General features: G+C 41.3%; 1 protein-coding gene across 1 annotated transcript in view; it reads left to right on the top strand.

Annotated features, from left to right (window-relative positions):
* LOC148348960 (short transient receptor potential channel 4-like) overlaps positions 1 to 20,850 on the top strand; it is a 56,193-nt gene extending 35,343 nt beyond the window's left edge. Inside the window, exons 7-15 of the mRNA XM_088320533.1 lie at positions 1,196 to 1,532; positions 3,444 to 3,583; positions 3,649 to 3,849; positions 3,919 to 4,040; positions 10,169 to 10,364; positions 11,778 to 11,972; positions 13,526 to 13,567; positions 18,071 to 18,160; positions 20,051 to 20,850. Of these exons, the coding sequence (XP_088176659.1) occupies positions 1,196 to 1,532; positions 3,444 to 3,583; positions 3,649 to 3,849; positions 3,919 to 4,040; positions 10,169 to 10,364; positions 11,778 to 11,972; positions 13,526 to 13,567; positions 18,071 to 18,160; positions 20,051 to 20,458 (1,731 nt within the window). The 3' untranslated portion in view covers positions 20,459 to 20,850. The remainder of the gene's footprint in view (positions 1 to 1,195; positions 1,533 to 3,443; positions 3,584 to 3,648; positions 3,850 to 3,918; positions 4,041 to 10,168; positions 10,365 to 11,777; positions 11,973 to 13,525; positions 13,568 to 18,070; positions 18,161 to 20,050) is intronic.
* Positions 20,851 to 21,294: the final 444 nt, after the last annotated feature.

The following is a 21,294-nucleotide window of genomic DNA, read 5'->3' on the forward strand; positions in this document are numbered from 1 at the left end:
GGCAAAAATGATGTCGGCAAGCTGTTTGGATTTATTTTCATTTTGTTTCTGTCGCATTTTATGTTAGTTTTGCCGGAGATCATAGAGATCAAAGCCAGGAGAGAAAGCTTACCCCGTGATGTGAGTCATCATTTGATTCATATTGAGTTTCTTTTGTCTTTTATTAGCATATTTGGTATTGGAGTCATCCAAAAGTCATTGAAAGTAATCCAGTTAAAGTAACCCTACCCAGCCCTGCAAGCGCGCCATCTATTGGGGAAATGTGGGCATTACAGGGGAAAGTAAATGAACAAAGTTTGTCGGTATATTTTTTGATATAACTGGGAGATGTTAGGCGGGCCGGATTAAAAAGACCGGGCCGTATATGGCCCGCGGGCCGTAGTCAAGTCATTTTTATTTGTGACGCCCTTAATCGCAAAGAGTCTCAAAGGGCTGCACAGGTTATTGCACAGACTATTATTTCAGACTATTATGACACCATCCCCTGATCTGAAACCAACATGAGGGCAAGGAAAAACTCAAAAACCTCAACGTGAGGAAAATGAAGAAACCTTGAGAAGGGACCGCACATGTGGCATCCCCCTTTCAGGATTACCAGACAGCAAAGGATGTTGCAATCACAAATAATACAGATATATTGTCCACAAAAAGTATAGGTTATTTATATGCTATAGAGTAGAAGTGTGTTTTAAGCTTAGATTTTAACATTTCCACTGAGTTTGCAGATCCAATCTCAGGGGGAAGAGCATTCCACAGCACTGGGGCTCGAATGGAGAACGCTCTGGAACCAGCTGATTTCTTCTTGGCTCTTGGGATCACTAGTAGACCAGCGTTTTCAGAGCGGAGGCTCCGGACCGGAACATAGGGGGAAATTAAAACTGAAAGATATGAGGGAGCAAGTCCACGCATGATTTTATATAATACCATCAGAACCTTAAAATCACATCTTAGGCTAACAGGGAGCCAATGCAGGTTAGCCAAAATCGGCGTAATGTGATCGGACTTTCTTGTCTTAGTTAAAAGCCTGGCTGCAGCATTTTGTACCAGCTGAAGGTTCTTGATTCTGGACTTCGGGAGACCGGAGAGTATCCATTTTTTGAAACATTCTGTATAGTACGTTTGAAAATCCATTTGACGCTACGCTGTTCATTTTCCTGTCACACGGTGGCGACGTCCTAATCTCGGATGTGTTCAGTTCGTAGCGCAGCCAAACTGCCAGCAGCTGTTGGCGTCGCGCTGGTACGACGAATTCCCGGGATGGAGGCGACGCCATTGGGCGGGCAAATTCCTGACCTGCGTCTTCATCGGGCTCCTGTACCCGTTCTTCGCCCTCTGCTACCTGGTGGCCCCCAAGAGCCGCTACGGGCTCTTCATTCGCAAGCCCTTCATCAAGTTCATCTGCCACACGGCGTCCTACCTGACTTTCCTCTTCCTGCTCCTGCTGGCGTCTCAGCATATCGTCACCACCGAGCAGGACCGACAAGGACCGGCGCCGACCACAGTGGAGTGGATGATTCTGCCTTGGGTGCTGGGTGAGTCTAGAAGAAAACTCAGGACGTACTTGTCCTTTGTCGTTTGATGGTGTCACTATCGTTCCATAGCCTATCATGAAAATCAAGTCGAGTCCTGATCAATGTTCCCTCTAAGCTGCGCTCGTGCGCAATCGCGCACTGCCCGTACATTCTCGGCGCAAAAGAAAATCTAGCCAGCTCACAAAAATCATGGCTCAAAATTGCTAATTAAGACGCGAATGAAGTCAAAGTTACAGTGCATGAAGGTCAAAATACACGGGTTCCCCTGACGTTGTGTTCTAAATGCGGTATTTTGAAGTCAAGGTCGAAATAGAACGAAGTTCAGTAAAGTCAGCAGAGTTTTTTGAGAACCGGCTTCTTCGGCTCGGCTCACTAAAAGGAACCGGCTCTTTCGGGTCCCAAACGGCTCTTCGGGTTGTTTTTGCTTCTTTTATCCCTATATGACCAAATATGATGTAAAATTATGCACAAAATGACTTAAAGGAAGGGGGAATAGAACGAAAAAGAAAAAAATACCAAAATGAAAAAGTAGTGAAAAGCTGAGAAAAAAAAGAAACAAACCTGAAGAGCCGTTTGGGACCCGAAAGAGCCGGTTCTTTTTAGTGAGCAGAGCCGAAGAAGCCGGTTCTCGAAAAACTCTACTGACTTGACTCAACTTCGTTCTACTTCGACCTTGACTTCAAAATACTGCATTTAGAACACAACGTCGGGGGAACCCGTGTATTTTTACCTTCATGCATTGTAACTTTGACTTGAGTCGCTTCTTAGTTAATAATTTTGAGCCCTGATTTTTGTGCGCTGGCTAGATTTTCTTGTGCGCTGAGAATCTGCGGGCAGTGCGCGATTAGAGGGAACATTGGTCCTGATTATTTATATACCCCTTGAGGGTTACCCAAATTCTAAAATGTGAAAAAATTGAACTTGTTTTTTGTATGCATTTTGAAGATTGTCTGGACTTTGACTTCCTGAGTCCTGACGTCATGTGAAGGAACTCCAGCAGCCTAGGAAGCCGGTCACCATATTGATTTACATGTTAATTAGTTAAAAAGTTTTTAAGCCAAGTTCTTTGTAGTTTTTGTGCAGAATGCCTTGGTGTGGGTGTAGCAATAGTACAACAAATGACGAGCCGCCAAAACGCAGCCCGCTGTTAAATATAACACACAGAGAGCTAACGGTGGCTAAGCCAGTCGGGACACGGCAGGCTAGCCCGCTGCTAAAAAGGACTGACCAGGACAGATGGGATTAATAACGGGAGGCTGGCAGACCGAAATCATGCAGTAGGCTGCCAGGATAACCGGGAGCCAACAACAACAAAAACGACCACGGCAACAAACAGGAACCCAGCCGTAAATATACCAAATGAGCATGGCAGGCTACCCAGATGCTATGGAGGACTCAAAAACTCTTAAATCAACGTAATAGGATGTCATCATAGGGCAGCACGGCGGCGCGGTGGTTAGCGCGTGTGCGGCACAGTTCTGAGGTCATGCGTTCAAATCCAGCTACCAACCCTACTGTGCGGAGTTTGCATGTTCTCCCCGTGCTTGCGTGGGTTTCCTCCGGGCACTCCGGTTTCCTCCCACATTCCAAAAACATGCGTGTCAGGTTGATTGGCTTAACCGAAATATCCCTAGGTGTGAATGAGCGAGTGAATTGTCTGTCCCTGTGTGCCCTGCGACTGGCTGGCAACCGGTTCAGGGTGTCCCCTGCCCACTGCCCGGAGACGGCTGGGATGGGCTCCAGCACCCCGCGACCCTACTGAGGATAAGCGGTGCAAATAATGGATGGATGGATGGAGGACGTCATCATTTGATGTTCAGAGAACAAACTTTCAGGGTTACGTTCCTGAGAAAATAAGGAAAAGACGAGCGGGAATCCACAACAATCTCACGATAGTCTTTCTGTGTCCAGGTTTCATCTGGGCCGAGATCAAGCAAATGTGGGACGGGGGTTTCCAGGACTACGTCCACGACTGGTGGAACCTGATGGACTTTGTCATGAACTCTCTGTACCTGGCCACCATCTCCCTCAAAATCGTAGCCTACACCAAGGTAACCCCGTTTCTACGAAAAACATCCCTCCGGTCATCTTCACGTCGTCGGTCTGGTTGGTCCAGTACAGCGGCAGCAAACCCAGGAACCAATGGGAGATGTGGCACCCGACTCTGGTGGCCGAGGCGGTCTTTGCCATCGCAAACATCTTCAGCTCCCTACGACTCATCTCGCTTTTCACTGCCAACTCACACTTGGGGCCCCTGCAGATCTCTCTGGGCCGCATGCTGCTGGACATCCTGAAATTCCTCTTCATCTACTGCTTGGTATAGCACCACAGTGGATTGAGACATGATGGAGAACCTTGAAATTGCTAAACCTGTTCCCTTGTGTAGGTTCTGCTGGCTTTTGCCAACGGCCTGAACCAGCTGTACTTTTACTACGAAACCAAAGCTTCAGATGAGAGGGACAGATGTAAGGGCATCCGGTGCGTGGAACAGAATAACGCCTTTTCCACGTGAGTTAAGGATCTTTGTTCGGTTCTGTTATCCCATTTTGTCATTTCATAACCTCAAAACCTCATAACCTTTAATCAGGGTTGGGTAGGGTTACTTTAACTGGATTACTTTCAATGACTTTTGGATTACTCCAATACCAAATACGCTAATAAAAGACAAAAGAAACTAAATATGAATAAAATGATGACTCACAACACGTGGTAAGCTTTCTCTCCTGGCTTTTTACTTTGGCCGATGAGACATTGTGAAAGAGTTGTAAATGATTGACTTTTCCTTCCAGAAGCCACCTAAATAGCCAGATAGAAAGCAAAAAAAGCTAGATAGCTGGTTACAAAGGAGCACAAAATTTAGCTTGATGGCTAGCAAATAGGGTTGCGTAGAGTTACTTTAACTGGATTACTTTCAATTACTTTTGGATGACTCCAATACCAAATATGCTAATAAAAGACAAAAGAAACTAAATAGGAATAAAATGAGCATCAGGAAGCCAGAACAGACCAGGAAACCCCAGAGCATTCGTTTTAGTTCTTTATTTAAGGAAGTGTTCAGGGCTTGCGGGAGACGTGATGGCCGTCAGACGTCAGCGGCGGCGCCGGGGAGAACACTTCGGAACGAGTCCGGAATCGAAGTGCAGAAGTCAGGCAGGTCGTGTTTACCGGGGCTGGGGAGGAGATCAAAGCGTGGGACGGAAACAGGTCGAATCGGAGGCAGGCAGAAACGGGTAAGCGGAGTTCTTAAATAAACGGGATATCAGGAGAAACACACAGAGTTACCAAATGTACACTCTGACACTGAACTCTGGGCGCAGCGCGCTTAAGAGAGAAGTGCCAGCCAATCAGAAGGCGCCCACATGATTGCTCCAGGTGATCAGAGTGAGTAATCATGACAATGACTCAATTTTGTGCAGGCTTGGGGAGTAACGGAATACACGGAACGGCAAAAATGATGTCGGCAAGCTGTTTGGATTTATTTTCATTTTGTTTCTGTCGCATTTTATATTCGTTTTGCCGGAGATCAAAGAGATCAAAGCCAGGAGAGAAAGCTTACCACGTGTTGTGAGTCATCATTTGATTCCTATTTAGTTTCTTTTGTCTTTTATTAGCATATTTGGTATTTGGAGTCATCCAAAAGTCATTTCGTTTCCAAAAATGGCCATGAGGAGACAACCGGTTCACAGCCCTAAAAACTTTGTATTTGTGTATTTCAATCTGAATCTCAGCATGCTATCCGCGTCCCCCTCCCGCTCTGTAAACAGTCTACTCTATAGTACCGCTAAATAGAGCTATCATTCACAATGGACCCCAAGAAATGACATGCAGGAAAGCGGACAAGGAGAAAAGAAGAGGAAGAGACTTTTTCTGGCCATTGAAACAAAGCAAAAGATAATAGGAAGCAGGGTTGGGTAGGGTTACTTTAACTGGATTACTTTCCATTACTTTTGGATTACTCCAATACCAAATATGCTAATTAAAGACAAAAGAAACTGAATAGGATTAAAATGACTCAATTTTGTGCAGGCTTGGGGAGTAACAGAATACATGGTATTTAAGTAAGTATTCAAGTTAAAGTAACCCTACCCAACCCTGGCCAAAACCAAGAAAAACTGTGAAAAATCCACAATAATAGCATTTAATAGAAGGAAATTTATGATATTTTATTCATAATGAGTTTATTTTGTCTTTTATTAGCGTATTTGGTATTGGAGTCATCCAAAAGTCGATGAAAGTAATCCAGTTAAAGTAACCCTACCCAACCCTGCCTTTAATTGCCATTAGAGCGCCAACCTTATGTCCTTGTAAGTCCTACCTCACTTGATAGTGACTAACCGAAAATATCCCAATTCCAAATGACAACATCATCACATCCTCCGTTTTAGGACTTGATGAAAAAATGCCTCCACCCGACTATTACTCAATTAAATTATGTTTTCTTAATCCCACATGACAACTTCTCCTAGTTCCACCTTTGCAACATATCATGATGGCCGATGTTCCCGGTAATTTTCCAGGGGTCTGAGCGTTCACACAAAGTCGGTGAGCAACGCTTGAAACAACAGTGAGCAACGGCAATCCCAAGTGTGGCAACTAAGTCATTAGTAGTACGATACACAACTGTATTTAGTCACATTCTTTAGTGGAAGTTCAATGTTGTCAACAAGATTGACTAGGAGTCATTGGAAATGATTTGAATGCAAAAAACTTTTTCATCTCATCTCAACAAATTGTCTCCAGGTGAGCGATTGGATGGTTGTCTGTCCCTGTGTGCCCTGCAATTGGCTGGCAACCAGTTCAGGGTGTCCCCTGCCCACTGCCCGATGATTGCTGGGATGGGCTCCAGCACCCCCGCGACCCTACTGAGGATAAGCGTTGCAGCTAATGAGATGAGATGAGAATCAAATGCCGGCAGATGAGTGTAGTATGGGCATCTTAGCTGGTAAACAGCAGGAAACCATACCTGGTCCGAAGTCTATGTCTATCACAAACCGAAAATCAAAATGTTGTATTTTACACTTTCTCCTTAAGGTATGTCAAAGCGTTTCCAAAAGTAGCCATTTGGAGACGACCGGTTTACAGCCCTCAAAACTTTGCAATCGTTTATTTTACTCTGGCCAATTTTGAGACATTGTTAAAGAGTTGTAAATGCTCGACTTCTCTTGCTAGAAGTCAGTCCTTGGTTGCGCACACTGCTTTCCTTTGAGAAATGTTGTGAACTTATTAGATTGATGAGATGAGACAATTTTTTTTTCTTTTTCCCAGTTTTTTTTCTATTATTTTTTTTTAATTCCTTTTTTCCTAGCTGTTACTTTTTTCTTTTTGTTCTCTATTTACTTCTTTTCCCTTTGTTTCTTTGTTATCTTTGTTTTCTGTTTTTTTTTTAAATGAAATTTTCCTTCTTTTTTCTCTTCCTTTTGTTTCTTTTTTCTCAGCTTTTCACTACTTTTGGTATATTTTTCTTTTTTGTTCTATTTCCCCCCTTCCTTTAAGTCATTTGGTGCACAATTTTACATAATATTTGGTCGTGTAGGGATGAAAGAAGCAAAAATAACCTGAAGAGCCGTTTGGGGACCCGAAAGAGCCGGTTCTCTTTAGTGAGCCGAAAAACCTACACGGGAAAAAACATCAAAAAGGGAAGACTTTGCAGTTGAACCAGTCCTTGAATACCTCTCAATCAATTAGAGTCAAGTACGGGTAATTCTGAACATGTTTTTGTGGCCTAATCAAAAAGCTTTTTGCTCTAGTTTGAATCGGAATCCCTCTACGGATTCAAATTAGGCTTCCTTTTACCCTTCACCTGTAGCTTGTCTCATCTCATCTCATTAGCTGCACCGCTTATCCTCAGTAGGGTCACGGGGGTGCTGGAGTCCATCCCAGCAATCATCGGGCAGTGGGCAGGGGACACCCTGAACTGGTTGCCAGCCAATCGCAGGGCACACGGGGACAGACGACTCACTCGCCCATTCACACCTAGGGACAATTTGGACCGGCCAGTTCACCTGAAATGCATGTTTTTTGGAATGTGGGAGGAAACCGGAGTGCCCGGAGGAAACCCACGCAAGCACGGGGAGAACATACAAACTCCGCACAGGAAGTCTGGAGCTGGATTGGAACCCACGCAGGAGGTTCCCACGACATGAACTCTGGCTTACTTTGTACAAAACTACTTGTTGGAGACCGGACCCAAGCACATATACACTAAGCTGACTGACATGAGTCCAATTGGGGGCAAAGGGAATTAAGAAAAGGCACTCCACACATGCGAAGGGGGAGAATGAGAACAGGTTAGAATAAAAACACAGTCGGGAAATCACTCACTCGGGCAGGAGCTCATGAACATTGTAAGGTTTGAACATTTCCTAAACTGAAATCGGACTCCTAATTCCTCACAGTTGGAGCGTGTTCAGAAGTCGGAGAAGTTATTGAGCCGAGTATCGTCCACATATGTGTAGAAAAAGAGTGAGTGGCGGGGGCTTCCGAGTTGCCCACTTTTATGACACATGGTGATCAAATGTCCAGCCTCATGACCAAGCCTCTGGCTGATTGGTCCGCGCCGTCCTTGATGCAGATTTCCCAATCGTCCTTTGAAGCTTGGGAGAAGGGTGAGAGGGGCAATGAGGTGATAAGTAAACCAAAGAAAACATTCCAAAGCACAGGCGTTTAAAAGGTTTCACTCAAGGCTGAGGTGACACATAGTATTTTGAGTATAAGTGGAATAAAACAGCGTATAAAATAGTATATAATTTCATCATCAAAAGCAAACAACGATCCGACAGCTTTTGCTGGCAGTGCAGTCCTCTACGGAAGAAAGTGGTAGAAACACGGTATTGCAGTCCTAGCGTTAAAAAAGTGAATTGAATCGCTTTCTTATGAAAAGAGCTCGCAAGCCATATGTTTCTGACCCCTGATCTAATGCCTTCCAAAACATCTTTAAATGACTCCATACTTCATTGACTCAATTGTATGGTTTCCTATTCTATCTATCTATCTATCTATCTATCTATCTATCTATCTATCTATCTATCTATCTATCTATCTATCTATCTATCTATCTATCTATCTATCTATCTATCTATCTATCTATCTATCTATCTATCTATCTATCTATCTATCTATCTATCTATCTATCTATCTATCTATCTATCTATCTATCTATCTATCTATCTATCTATCTATCTATCTATCTATCTATCTAGACATCTATCTATCTAGACATCTATCTATCTAGACATCTATCTATCTATCTAGACATCTATCTATCTATCTATCTACCTACCTACCTACCTACCTACCTACCTACCTACCTTGGTCATATCCTCTTGAGGGGTGACCGACAGCAAGACAAAGACATACAAAAAAAAGAGGAAAAAGTAGCAAAAATCACACAAAACATTTTTGGGACCATGGCCAACCCAATTGCCCAAACACCCAAACAAGTTTGTCCCTCCAGATGAAACGGGACACCAGAAAGCGACCATGTCACTCGGGTCAGGGTGACACAACACACTCTTCTGTTTAACAGCTTTCGCTGGTTTACCCCTGCTGCATCATACAGGTGCGATGCCCATCCCTTAGAACCAATGTTCCTTGTAATTTTGCAGGGGTCTGAGCATTCACACAAAGTCGGTGAGCAACGCTTGAAACAACAGTGAGCAACGGAAATCCCAAGTGTGGCAACTAAGTCATTATCAAACATGTCCAAAACTTGACATCACGTTATATTTTGCTGAGTTTCCGGCAATGCAAATTTTTTTTTCACTTTTGAATGAATTGACTCATGTACGATTGCAAAGGTTGTACGGCCTACAAACGTCGTTTGTTTTTACAACAATTCTTTCACAAGATTTTCATTTCTTTTTTTTTCCTGGTATCTTTTGTCGCATAATACTAACATTTTTGGGGGCTTATTGAGTCGGTTGCACAACACAGAATGGTATTTAATCATATTTTTGAGTGGAAGTACAATGTTGGCAACAAGATTCACTTGGTATCATTGGAAATTATTGGAATGCAACACAAACTTTTTCTTCTTTTTCCCTGTTTTCTCCATTTTTTTTAATCCCTTTAAAAAATCTCATTGTGTTTATCTTTTCCTAGCTGTTACTTTTTTCTTTTTGTTCTCTATTTCTTTTTTTCCTTTGTTTCTTTCTTTTCTTTTTTTCTGGCTTTTTTCAGAATTTTTCCTTCTTTCACTTCCTTTTGTTTCTTTTTCTCTCATCTTTTCACTACTTTTTCATTTTGGTATTTTTTTCTTTTTTATTCTATTCCCCCTTCCTTTAAGTCATTTTGTGCATAGTTCTACATAATATTTGGTCGTGTAGGGATGAAAGAAGCAAAAACAACCTGAAGAGCCGTTCAGGACCCGAAAGAGCCGGTTCCTTTTAGTGAGCCGAGCTGAAGAAGCCGGTTCTCGAAAAACTCACACACGCAGTTTAGAAGGAACATTGCGCTGGCTAGATTTTCTTGTGAGAATGTGCAGGCAGTGCGCGATTGCGCACGTGCGCAGCTTAGAGGGAACACTGCTTAGAACGCGTCCAAACACCCCACTACCCTTTCACATCACCTCTCCACTCATTCCTATCACCAACAAGAGCTCTAGTAACAGAAGTTCCTTTGTTCAAAATCTCATTCAGGCTGTTCGAGACCCTGCAGTCCCTTTTCTGGTCCATCTTCGGCTTGATCAGTTTGTACGTGACCAACGTGGACGCCGACCATCAGTTCACCGAGTTTGTGGGCGCCACCATGTTCGGCACCTACAACATCATCTCCCTGGTGGTGCTCCTCAACATGCTCATCGCCATGATGAACAACTCCTACCAGCACATCGCGGTGAGGACTCGCAACCAGGGTTGGGTAGGGTTACTTTAACTTGATTACTTTCAATGACTTTCGGATGACTCCAATACCAAATATGCTAGTAAAAGACAAAAGAAACTAAATGTGAATAAAATGATGACTCACAACACGTGGTAAGCTTTCTCTCCTGGCTTTGATCTCTTTGATCTCCGGGAAAACGAACATCAAATGCGACAGAAACTAAATGAAAATCAATCCAAACAGCTTGCCAACATCATTTTTGCTGTTCCATGTGTTCCGTTACTCCCCAAGCCTGCACAAAATTGAGTCATTTTATTCATATTTACTTTCTTTTGTCTTTTATTAGCACATTTGGTATTGGAGTAATCCAAAAGTCATTGAAAGTAATCCAGTTAAAGTAACCCTACCCAACCCTGCCAGCTACCTACCTACCTACCTACCTACCCAGCTACCTACTCAGCTACCTACCTACCTATCTTCCTACCAACCCAGCTACCTACCTACCAACACAGCTACCTACCTAACTTCCCAGCTACCTACCTACCCAGCTATCTGCCTACCTACCTACCTACCTACCCACCTACCTACCCAGCTTCCTACCTACCCAGCTACCTACCTACCAACCCAACTACCTACCTACCTAACCAGCTACCGACCCAGCTACCTACCCACCAACCCAACTACCTACCTACCTAACCAGCTACCTACCCAGCTACCTACCTACCAACCCAGCTACCTACCTACCTAACCAGCTACCTACCCAGCTACCTACCTACCTAACTACCCACCTACCTGCCCAGCTTCCTACCTACCAACCTACCTACCCAGCTACCTACCTACCTAACTACCCAGCTACCCACCTACCTGCCCAGCTTCCTACCTACCAACCTACCTACCCAGCTACCTACCTACCTAACTACCCAGCTACCTACCTACCTACCTACCTACCTACCTACCTACCCAGCTACCTACCTACTTACCCAGCTACCAGGGTTGGGTAGGGTTACTTTAACTGGATTACTTTCAATTACTTTTGGAATACTCCAATACCAAATATGCTAATAAAAGACAAAAGAAACTCAATAGGAATCAAATGATGACTCACAACACGTGGTAAGCTTTCTCTCCTGGCTTTGATCTCCGGCAAAACGAACATCAAATGCCACAGAAACAAAATGAAAATAAATCCAAACATCATTTTTGCCGTTCCATGTGTTCCGTTACTCCCCAAGCCTGCACAAAATGGAGTCATTTTATTCATATTTAATTTCTTTTGTCTTTTCTTAGCATATTTGGTATCGGAGTAATCCAAAAGTCATTGAAAGTAATCCAGTTCAAGTAACCCTACCCAACCCTGCTCACAACGGACCGTCGTGAAGGTTTACGATCCGCGACGTTTAATATATAATCTTCGCCCTTCTTAAGGACCACGCCGACATCGAGTGGAAGTTTGCTCGTACTAAACTCTGGATGAGTTATTTTGAGGAGGGCGCGACTCTCCCGCCTCCCTTCAACATCATCCCCAGTCCTAAATCTTTCTGGTACTTGGTCTGCTGGCTCAAGGCGCGGACGTGTCGGGGGAACGGGGAAGCTCGACGCGACACGATCGGCACGCTCGGGGTGAGTACCGTTAGGAATTAAATATTCGAATGTATCGTTTACCAAATCGTTCGAATGGGTTATCGGACTCCATTAACCAGACACGACCTACGTTCACCCAACAATGCATGCTCATTTCTTGAGGGAAAAGATGAACAAGAATAGCCGACATTTTCACACGGGGGCAGATTTATTTTCCCTAAAAATTTAACCAAGCATACTCCATCTCTGGGAAGCCCCTCTTCTGAGGTCCTTAAGCTCTCTCCTATTCACCATCTTCTCCCCGCATAATGGCGTGCCGACTCCTCCCAAGGAAGTGCCAAGGAAGCTGACTGGGCTGTGATGCAAAATAAAAACTTATCTGCAAAAATGGAAAACGATAGCTAACAAAACATCCTAAAGAATGATGAATCTTGTTAAGCGTTCTGTGTGTCACTAATAGACAGTTTTGTCAATTTTCTTAGGAATTACATCTAGAGCCTGTCCCATCCCTGAACACAAGTCTAAACAAGTTATCTGGGGGAAAGTTGATAAGTGCATTACCGGTAACTACTGTTGGGAATGAAATATCAAAATGTAGCGTTTACCAAATTGTTATAATTAGTTATCTGACTCCATTAACTAAACACAACCTACATTCATCCAACAATGCATGCTCATTTCTTGATGGAAAAGATGAACAAGAATAGCCGACATTTTCACACAGGGGCAGATTTAATTTCATTAACAATTTAACTAAGTGAACTCCATCGAATATGGCCGAATTAGTGTCGCTGAACCCTCTCTTCAGTTCTCTAGCTTCTCCTCTCGGCCCACGTCTTTCCGCAAGCTGGAGTCTCGGCTCCTCCCATGGGCGCGCCAATGAAGCCCCCCCTGGGCGTCGCGATGTCTGGAAAACTCAAAACAACACCGAGCGTTTCTACGTCATCAGGGCCTTGTTCTCAAAACATCGCCTGCCGTCCTCCGTCAGAGTCCTGTCATCAAAATTCCCTAGTCAAATTATTCTGCATTCGGAACCGCGTGACCTGTCATTGAACTAAAGCCTACTCGGTGAAAATCTTCATTGCACTCAATAAATGTAACTTGTATTCAATCGTATAAAATCCTTTATAGTCAAATGTATAAAATCTTTCAGTACGTTTTCCGAATCCATAAAATCAGGTTTTATAGCAGGGTTTCGAAAATAAGATTAGAGTAAAGTAAGATCTCAAAGCAGTCATATCATAAGGGGGGTCAGAAGCAGAAATCATGGCCGGGAGAGCGAAACCACAGCCGCTCGACAAACTTGAACCTATCTGGAGGGACAAGAACATAACAGTCAAATCAAAGATCAGATTCAGGATTTTATACATTTGACTATAAAGGATTTTATACGATTGATTACAAATGACATTTAATGCAAAAGATACTCACTGACTGGGCTGTAGTTCAATGTCAATGCATCGCAACACCCAGGGGGGGCTTCCTTGGCACGCCCATGGGAGGAGTCGGCACGCCATTATGCAGGGAGAAAATGGTGATTAGGAAAGAACTGATAATGAAAATAAAAGCGTGTCTTTGTGTCCTTTTTGTAGAGGCGGGCTGCAGAAAACCTGAGACTGAACCATCAGTACCAGGTACATCGCCATCTTTTTGTGTCTCCGTCTGTGCCTCTTTCCACATTTGTCTGTTTCCATCTGTCGATGGAAGACCTTAGACCAGGGGTCTTCGAGGCGGTGGCCCCTAAGGACAGTTGAGGTGCCCGCTATCTAGCCCCCCATTTGTTTTTTTTTTTTACCAGTTTTTTACCTTTTCTAGCTAACTATCAAGGTACTTTTTAGCTATTTAGCTAGCCATATAGCTCTTAATTAGTTTCTTTTAACTTGTTTACCATTCTAGATTACCATCAAGCTATCTTTTTAACTATTTAGCAAGCTATGAAGCTTGCTTTTCACATTTTTTTTGCATGCTAACATTTTAAACTTTTTTATTAATTATCAAGCTAATTTTTGGGCTCATTTTTTGTTAGCTATCTAGCTTTGTTTTTAACTTTCTGTCCAACTATTTAGTTGTTTTTTTAGCTAGCTATCTGGCTCCCTACTACTTTTTTTTTACTTGTATGTTTCTAGCTAACTATCAAGGTACTTTTTAGCTATTTAGCTCGCCATATAGCTCTTAATTAGTTTCTTTTAACTTGTTTACCATTCTAGATTACCATCAAGCTATCTTTTTAACCATTTAGCAAGCTATGAAGCTAGCGTTTTACATTTTTTTGCATGCTAACATTTTAAACTTTTTTATTAATTATCAAGCTAATTTTTGGGCTCATTTTTTTGCTAGCTATCTGGCTTTGTTTTTAACTTTCTGCCTAACTATTTAGATGTTTTTTTAGCTAGCTATCTGGCTCCCTACTACTTTTTTTAAATTGTATGTTTCTAGCTAACTATCAAGGTACTTTTTTAGCTATTTAGCTAGCCATATAGCTCTTAATTAGTTTATTTGAACCTGTTTATCATTCTAGATTACCATCAAGCTATCTTTTTAACCATTTAGCAAGCTATGAAGCTAGCTCTTTATATTTTTTGCATGCTAACATTTTAACTTTTTTATTAATTATCAAGCTAATTTTTGGGCTCATTTTTTATGCTAGCTATCTAGCTTTGTTTTTAACTTCCTGCCCAACTATTTAGACGTTTTTTTAGCTAGCTATCTGGTTCCCTACTACTTATTTTTTTAACTTGTTTATGTTTCTAGCTAACTATCAAGGTACTTATTAGCTATTTAGCTCGCCATATAGCTCTTAATTAGTTTCTTATAACCTGTTTACCATTCTAGATTACCATCAAGCTATCTTTTTAACCATTTAGCAAGCTATGAAGCTAGCTCTTTATATGTTTTGCATGCTAACATTTTAACCTTTTTTATTAATTATCAAGCTAATTTTTGGGCTCATTTTTTGTTAGCTATCTAGCTTTGTTTTTAACTTTCTGTCCAACTATTTAGATGGTTTTTTAGCTAGCTATCTGGCTCCCTACTACTTTTTTTTACTTGTATGTTTCTAGCTAACTATCAAGGTACTTTTTAGCTATTTAGCTAGCCATATAGCTCTTAATTAGTTTCTTATAACCTGTTTACCATTCTACATTACCATCAAGCTATCTTTTTAACCATTTAGCAAGCTATGAAGCTAGCTCTTTATATTTTTTGCATGCTAACATTTTAACTTTTTTATTAATTATCAAGCTAATTTTTGGGCTCATTTTTTATGCTAGCTATCTAGCTTTGTTTTTAACTTCCTGCCCAACTATTTAGACGTTTTTTTAGCTAGCTATCTGGTTCCCTACTACTTATTTTTTTTACTTGTTTATGTTTCTAGCTAACTATCAAGGTACTTTTTAGCTATTTAGCTAGCCATATAGCTCTTAGTTTCTTTTAACCTGTTTACCATTCTAGATTACCATCAAGCTATCTTTTTAACCATTTAGCAAGCTATGAAGCTAGCTTTTTACATTTTTTTGCATACTTACATTTTAAACTTTTCTTTATTAATTATCAAGCTAATTTTTGGGCTCATTTTTTGTTAGCTATCTAGCTTTGTTTTTAACTTTCTGCCCAACTATTTAGATGTTTTTTAGCTAGCTATCTGGCTCCCTACTACTTTTTTTTTACTTGTATGTTTCTAGCTAACTATCAAGGTACTTTTTAGCTATTTAGCTAGCCATATAGCTCTTAATTAGTTTCTTTGAATCTGTTTACCATTCTAGATTATCATCAAGCTATCTTTTTAACCATTTAGCAAGCTATAAAGCTAGCTTTTTCCATTTTTTTGCATGCTAACATTTTAACCTTTTTTATAAATTATCAAGCTAATTTTTGGGCTCATTTTTTGTTAGCTATCTAGCTTTGTTTTTAACTTTCTGCCCAACTATTTAGATGCTTTTTTAGCTAGCTATCTGGTTCCCTACTACTTATTTTTTTTAACTTGTTTATGTTTCTAGCTAACTATCAATGTACTTTTTAGCTATTTAGCTAGCCATATAGCTCTTAATTAGTTTCTTATAACCTTTTTACCATTCTAGATTACCATCAAGCTATCTTTTTAACCATTTAGCAAGCTATGAAGCTAGCTCTTTATATGTTTTGCATGCTAACATTTTAACCTTTTTTATTAATTATCAAGCAAATTTTTGGGCTCATTTTTTATGCTAGCTATCTAGCTTTGTTTTTAACTTTCTGTCTAACTATTTAGATGTTTTTTTAGCTAGCTATCTGGCTCCCTACTACTTTTTTTTTTACTTGTATGTTTCTAGCTAACTATCAAGGTACTTTTTAGCTATTTAGCTAGCCATATAGCTCTTAATTAGTTTCTTTGAATCTGTTTACCATTCTAGATTACCATCAAGCTATCTTTTTAACCATTTAGCAAGCTATGAAGCTAGCTCTTTATATTTTTTGCATGCTAACATTTTAACCTTTTTTATTAATTATCAAGCTAATTTTGGGCTCATTTTTTGTTAGCTATCTAGCTTTGTTTTTAACTTTCTGCCCAACTATTTAGATGCTTTTTTAGCTAGCTATCTGGCTCCCTACTACTTTTTTTTTTACTTGTATGTTTCTAGCTAACTATCAAGGTACTTTTTTAGCTATTTAGCTCGCCATATAGCTCTTAATTAGTTTATTTGAACCTGTTTATCATTCTAGATTACCATCAAGCTATCTTTTTAAGCATTTAGCAAGCTATGAAGCTAGCTTTTTACATTTTTTTGCATGCTAACATTTTAACCTTTTTTATTATTAACAAGCTAATTTTTGGGCTCATTTTTTGTTAGCTATCTAGCTTTGTTTTTAACTTTCTGTCCAACTATTTAGATGTTTTTTTAGCTAGCTATCTGGCTCCCTACTACTTTTTTTTTTACTTGTATGTTTCTAGCTAACTATCAAGGTACTTTTTAGCTATTTAGCTCGCCATATAGCTCTTAATTAGTTTCTTTTAACTTGTTTACCATTCTAGATTACCATCAAGCTATCTTTTTAACCATTTAGCAAGCTATGAAGCTAGCGTTTTACATTTTTTTGCATGCTAACATTTTAAACTTTTTTATTAATTGTCAAGCTAATTTTTGGGCTGATTCTTGCTAGCTTTGTTTTTAACTTTCTGCCCAACTATTTAGATGTTTTTTTTAGCTAGCTATCTGGCTCCCTGCTCCTTTTTTTAATTGTTTATGTTTCTAGCTAACTATCAAGGTACTTTTTAGCTATTTAGCTAGCCATATAGCTCTTAATTAGTTTCTTTTAACCTGTTTGCCATTCTAGATTATCTTCAAGCTATCTTTTTAACCATTTAGCAAGCTATGAAGCTAGCGTTTTACATTTTTTTGCATGCTAACATTTTAACCTTTTTTATTAATTATCAAGCTCATTTTTGGGCTCATTTTTATGCTACCTATCTAGCTTTGTTTTTAACTTCCTGCCCATTCCTTTAGATGTTTTTTTAGCTAGCTATCTGGCTCCCTACTACTTTTTTAATTGTTTATGTTTCTAGCTAACTATCAAGGTACTTTTTACCTATTTAGCTAGCCACATAGCTCTTAATTAGTTTCTTATAACCTGTTTACCATTCTAGATTACCATCAAGCTATCTTTTTAACCATTTAGCAAGCTATGAAGCTAGCTTTTTACATTTTTTTGCATGCTAACATTTTAAACTTTTTTATTAGTTATCAAGCAATTTTTTGGGCTGATTCTTGCTAGCTATCTAGCTTTGTTTTTAACTTTCTGCCCAACTATTTAGATGTTTTTTTAGCTAGCTATCTGGCTCCCTGCAACTTTTTTTTACTTGTTTATATTTCTAGCTAACTACCAAGGTACTTTTTAGCTATTTAGCAACCTATCTAGCGAGCTTTTTACATTTTTGCATGCTGTCTAGCTAACATTTTACCTTTTTCGCTAGTTTTCAAGCCAGTTTTTTGTGTCCCCCCCTGCATGAGACAACGAGTCAGTGTGCAAGCTCATAGGATATGTAGTTGTATTTGTGGGAGAGGGGCAGGGGGGGTCCTATTGTCTTTTTTCATCCTTGGTCCGTGACGTTTCCACGGAGACGGGCGGCAACGAGGCTGATGGTCTTTTTGATGGACGCGCAGGAGGTGCTGAGGAATCTGGTGAAGCGCTACGTGGCCGCCATGATCCGAGACGCCAAGACGGAGGAAGGGCTGACGGAAGACAATTTCAAGGTGGGCGGACCACCCACGCGTTCCTCTCCTCAAATCACAATCCAAATTGAATGCTGTTCTTTGAGAAGATGGACGCTTTTGGTGTCAACGTTTCGGCCAGAACTGAAATCTACACTGCAAACACACAGAAATAGAAGAGTTTTATTTTTGTTTTTGCAATCAAATGCTGCCCTGCGATTGGCTGGCAACCAGTTCAGGGTGTCCCTTGCCCACTGCACGATGATTGCTGGGATGGGCTCCAGCACCCCCGCGACCCTACTGAGGATAAGCGCTGCAGCTAATGAGATGAGATGAGAATCAAATGCTGGCAGATGAGTGTAGTATGGGCATCTTAGCTGGAAAACAGCAGGAAACCATACCTGGTCCGAAGTCCATGTCTATCACAAACCGAAAAACAAAATGTTGTATTTTACACTTTTTCCTTAAGGTATGTCAAAGCATTTCCGAAAGTGGCGACCGGTTTACAGCCCTCAAAACTTTGCAATCGTTTATTTTACTCCGGCCAATTTTGAGACATTGTGAAAGAGTTGTAAATGTTCGACTTCTCTTGCTAGAAGTCAGTCCATGGTTGTTTCCTTTGAGAAATTTTGTGAACTTATTAGATTGAGTGTCTTTGACGTGAACTGTACCCACTAAACATAAAATTGCTCGGAAATACATCAAACGTACCTTGTAAAAGCTTTGGTTGCAATGTTCCCTCTAAGCTGTGCGCACATTCTCAGCGCACAAGAAAATCTAGCCAGCTCACAAAAATCAGGGCTCGGAATTGCTAATTAGGAAGCGAATTAAGTCAAAGTTACATTGCATAAAAGTAAAAATACAAGGGTTCCCCTGACGCTGTGTTCTAAATGCGATATTTTGAAGTCAATGTCGAGGTAGAACAAAGTTGAGTAAAGTCGGTAGAGTTTTTCGAGAACCGGCTTCTTTGGCTCGGCTCACTAAAGAGAACCGGCTCTTTCGGGTCCCAAACGGCTCTTCAGGTTGTTTTTGCTTCTTTAATCCCTACACGACCAAATATGATGTAAAATTGTGCACAAAATGACTTAAAGGAAGGAGGGGAAATGGAACAAAAAAGAAAAAAATACCAAAATGAAAAAGTATTGAAAAGCTGAGAAAAAATAAACAAAAGGAAGAGAAAAAAGAAGGAAACATTCTGAAAAAAGACAGAAAAAAGAGAAAAGAAAGAAACAAAAGAAAAAAAAGTAAATGGAGAACAAAAAGAAAAAGTAACAACCAGGAAAAAATAAACACAATGAGATTTATTTTAACTGGATGACTTTCAATGACTTTTGGATGACTCCAATACCAAATACGCTAATAAAAGACATAAAGAAACTAAATAGGAATAAAATGATGACTCACAACACGTGGTAAGCTTTCTCTCCTGGCTTTGATCTCTTTGATCTCCGGCAAAACGAACATCAAATGCGACAGAAACAAAATGAAAATCAATCCAAACTTCTTGCCGACATTATTTTTGCCGTTACTCCCCAAGCCTGCACAAAATGGAGTCATTTTATTCCTATTTAGTTTCTTTTGTCTTTTATTAGCATATTTGGTATCGGAGTAATCCAAAAGTCATTGAAAGTAATCCAGTTCAAGTAACCCTACCCAACCCTGCCAGCTACCTACCTACCTATCTTCCTACCAACCCAGCTACCTACCTACCAACCCAACTACCTACCTACCTAACCAGCTACCTACCTACCCAGCTACCTACCTACCAACCCAACTACCTACCTACCTAACCAGCTACCTACCTACCCAGCTACCTACCTACCAACCCAACTACCTACCTACCTAACCAGCTACCTACCCAGCTACCTACCTACCAACCCTGCGATTAAAATCCCCGATACGGCATCCTGAATCGAGTGTCTTGCGTTTCAGGAGCTGAAGCAGGACATCTCCAGCTTCCGCTACGAGGTGATGGGCATGATGAAGGCGGGACGAGCAGTCCTGCAGAGCGGCGCCTGTGCCATCGACCCGCCCGACTCCGCCCTGGCCTACCCCAACGCCGCCCTCAAGATGACTCCCGAGAAGAGCAAAGCCAACCGCTTCAAGATGGCCGCCTCCCTCCTGCGACGAGTCGCCTCGGCCGCGAGGAACGCCGAAACCCCGAACGGGATCCCCAACGGCGACGCCGGGGACTTTGCCGTCTTCCACAGAGGACACCGCCCGCTTTGCGCCCAGGGACGACCGCCCGAACTTTCCAGAACCATATACCCGTTATCGGAAGAGACGGAGGAGGACGAAAAGGACCCGGTGGCGGAGGGGGGAGGCCACAGCGCCACCTGAAGACGTGGAGTAGGATAAAGCGGGTCTGACAAGTGGGGAAGCTTTGAAAAGCTCATTTTTTTCTACGCTTCACAAAAACACAAGGTAGCACAAAGTAACGATTGTACATGAAGCGTACGTTAGCTGGAATGCTAATCTCGCCTGAGAAGCTGTAAAGGGTGTGCAATTACCGTAAATTCCACACTACAAGCCGCTACTGTTTTACTAGATTTTAAACACTGCTTATTGTGGGCAGCGGGCACCGGACCCTTTAAGCCACAGGTGTCAAACAGGCGGCCCGCGGGCCAGATCAGGCCCGCTAAGGGATTGAATCCGGCCCGCGAGACAACACTCAGAGAAGCGCAAGATAAAAATAAGCTGCAGGTTGAAATATGGGAACTTGATGTTGCCAAAGCCAGGTGACTCGAACAAAGACATTGTACTTGTATTTCTCTCTCTCTCTCTCTCTCTCTCTCTCTCTCTCTCTCTCTCTCTCTCTCTTTCTCTTTCTCTTTCTCTTTCTCTTTCTCTTTCTCTCTTTTTCTCTCTTTCTCTCTTTCTCTCTTTCTCTCTTTCTCTCTTTTTCTCTTTCTCTTTCTCTTTCTCTCTCTCTCTCTCTTTCTCTTTCTCTTTCTCTTTCTCTTTCTCTCTTTCTCTTTCTCTTTCTCTTTCTCTTTCTCTCTTTCTCTCTCTCTCTTTTTCTCTTTCTCTTTCTTTCTCTTTCTCTTTCTCTTTCTCTTTCTCTTTCTCTTTCTCTCTCTCTCTCTTTCTTTCTCTTTCTCTTTCTCTCTTTCTCTCTTTCTCTCTTTCTCTCTTTCTCTCTTTCTCTTTCTCTTTCTCTTTCTCTCTCTTTCTCT

The sequence above is a fragment of the Urocampus carinirostris genome, chromosome 17 (assembly GCF_059441175.1).
Source record: "Urocampus carinirostris isolate Australia breed hairy pipefish chromosome 17, RoL_Ucar_1.0, whole genome shotgun sequence".
NCBI lineage: Eukaryota > Metazoa > Chordata > Actinopteri > Syngnathiformes > Syngnathidae > Urocampus > Urocampus carinirostris.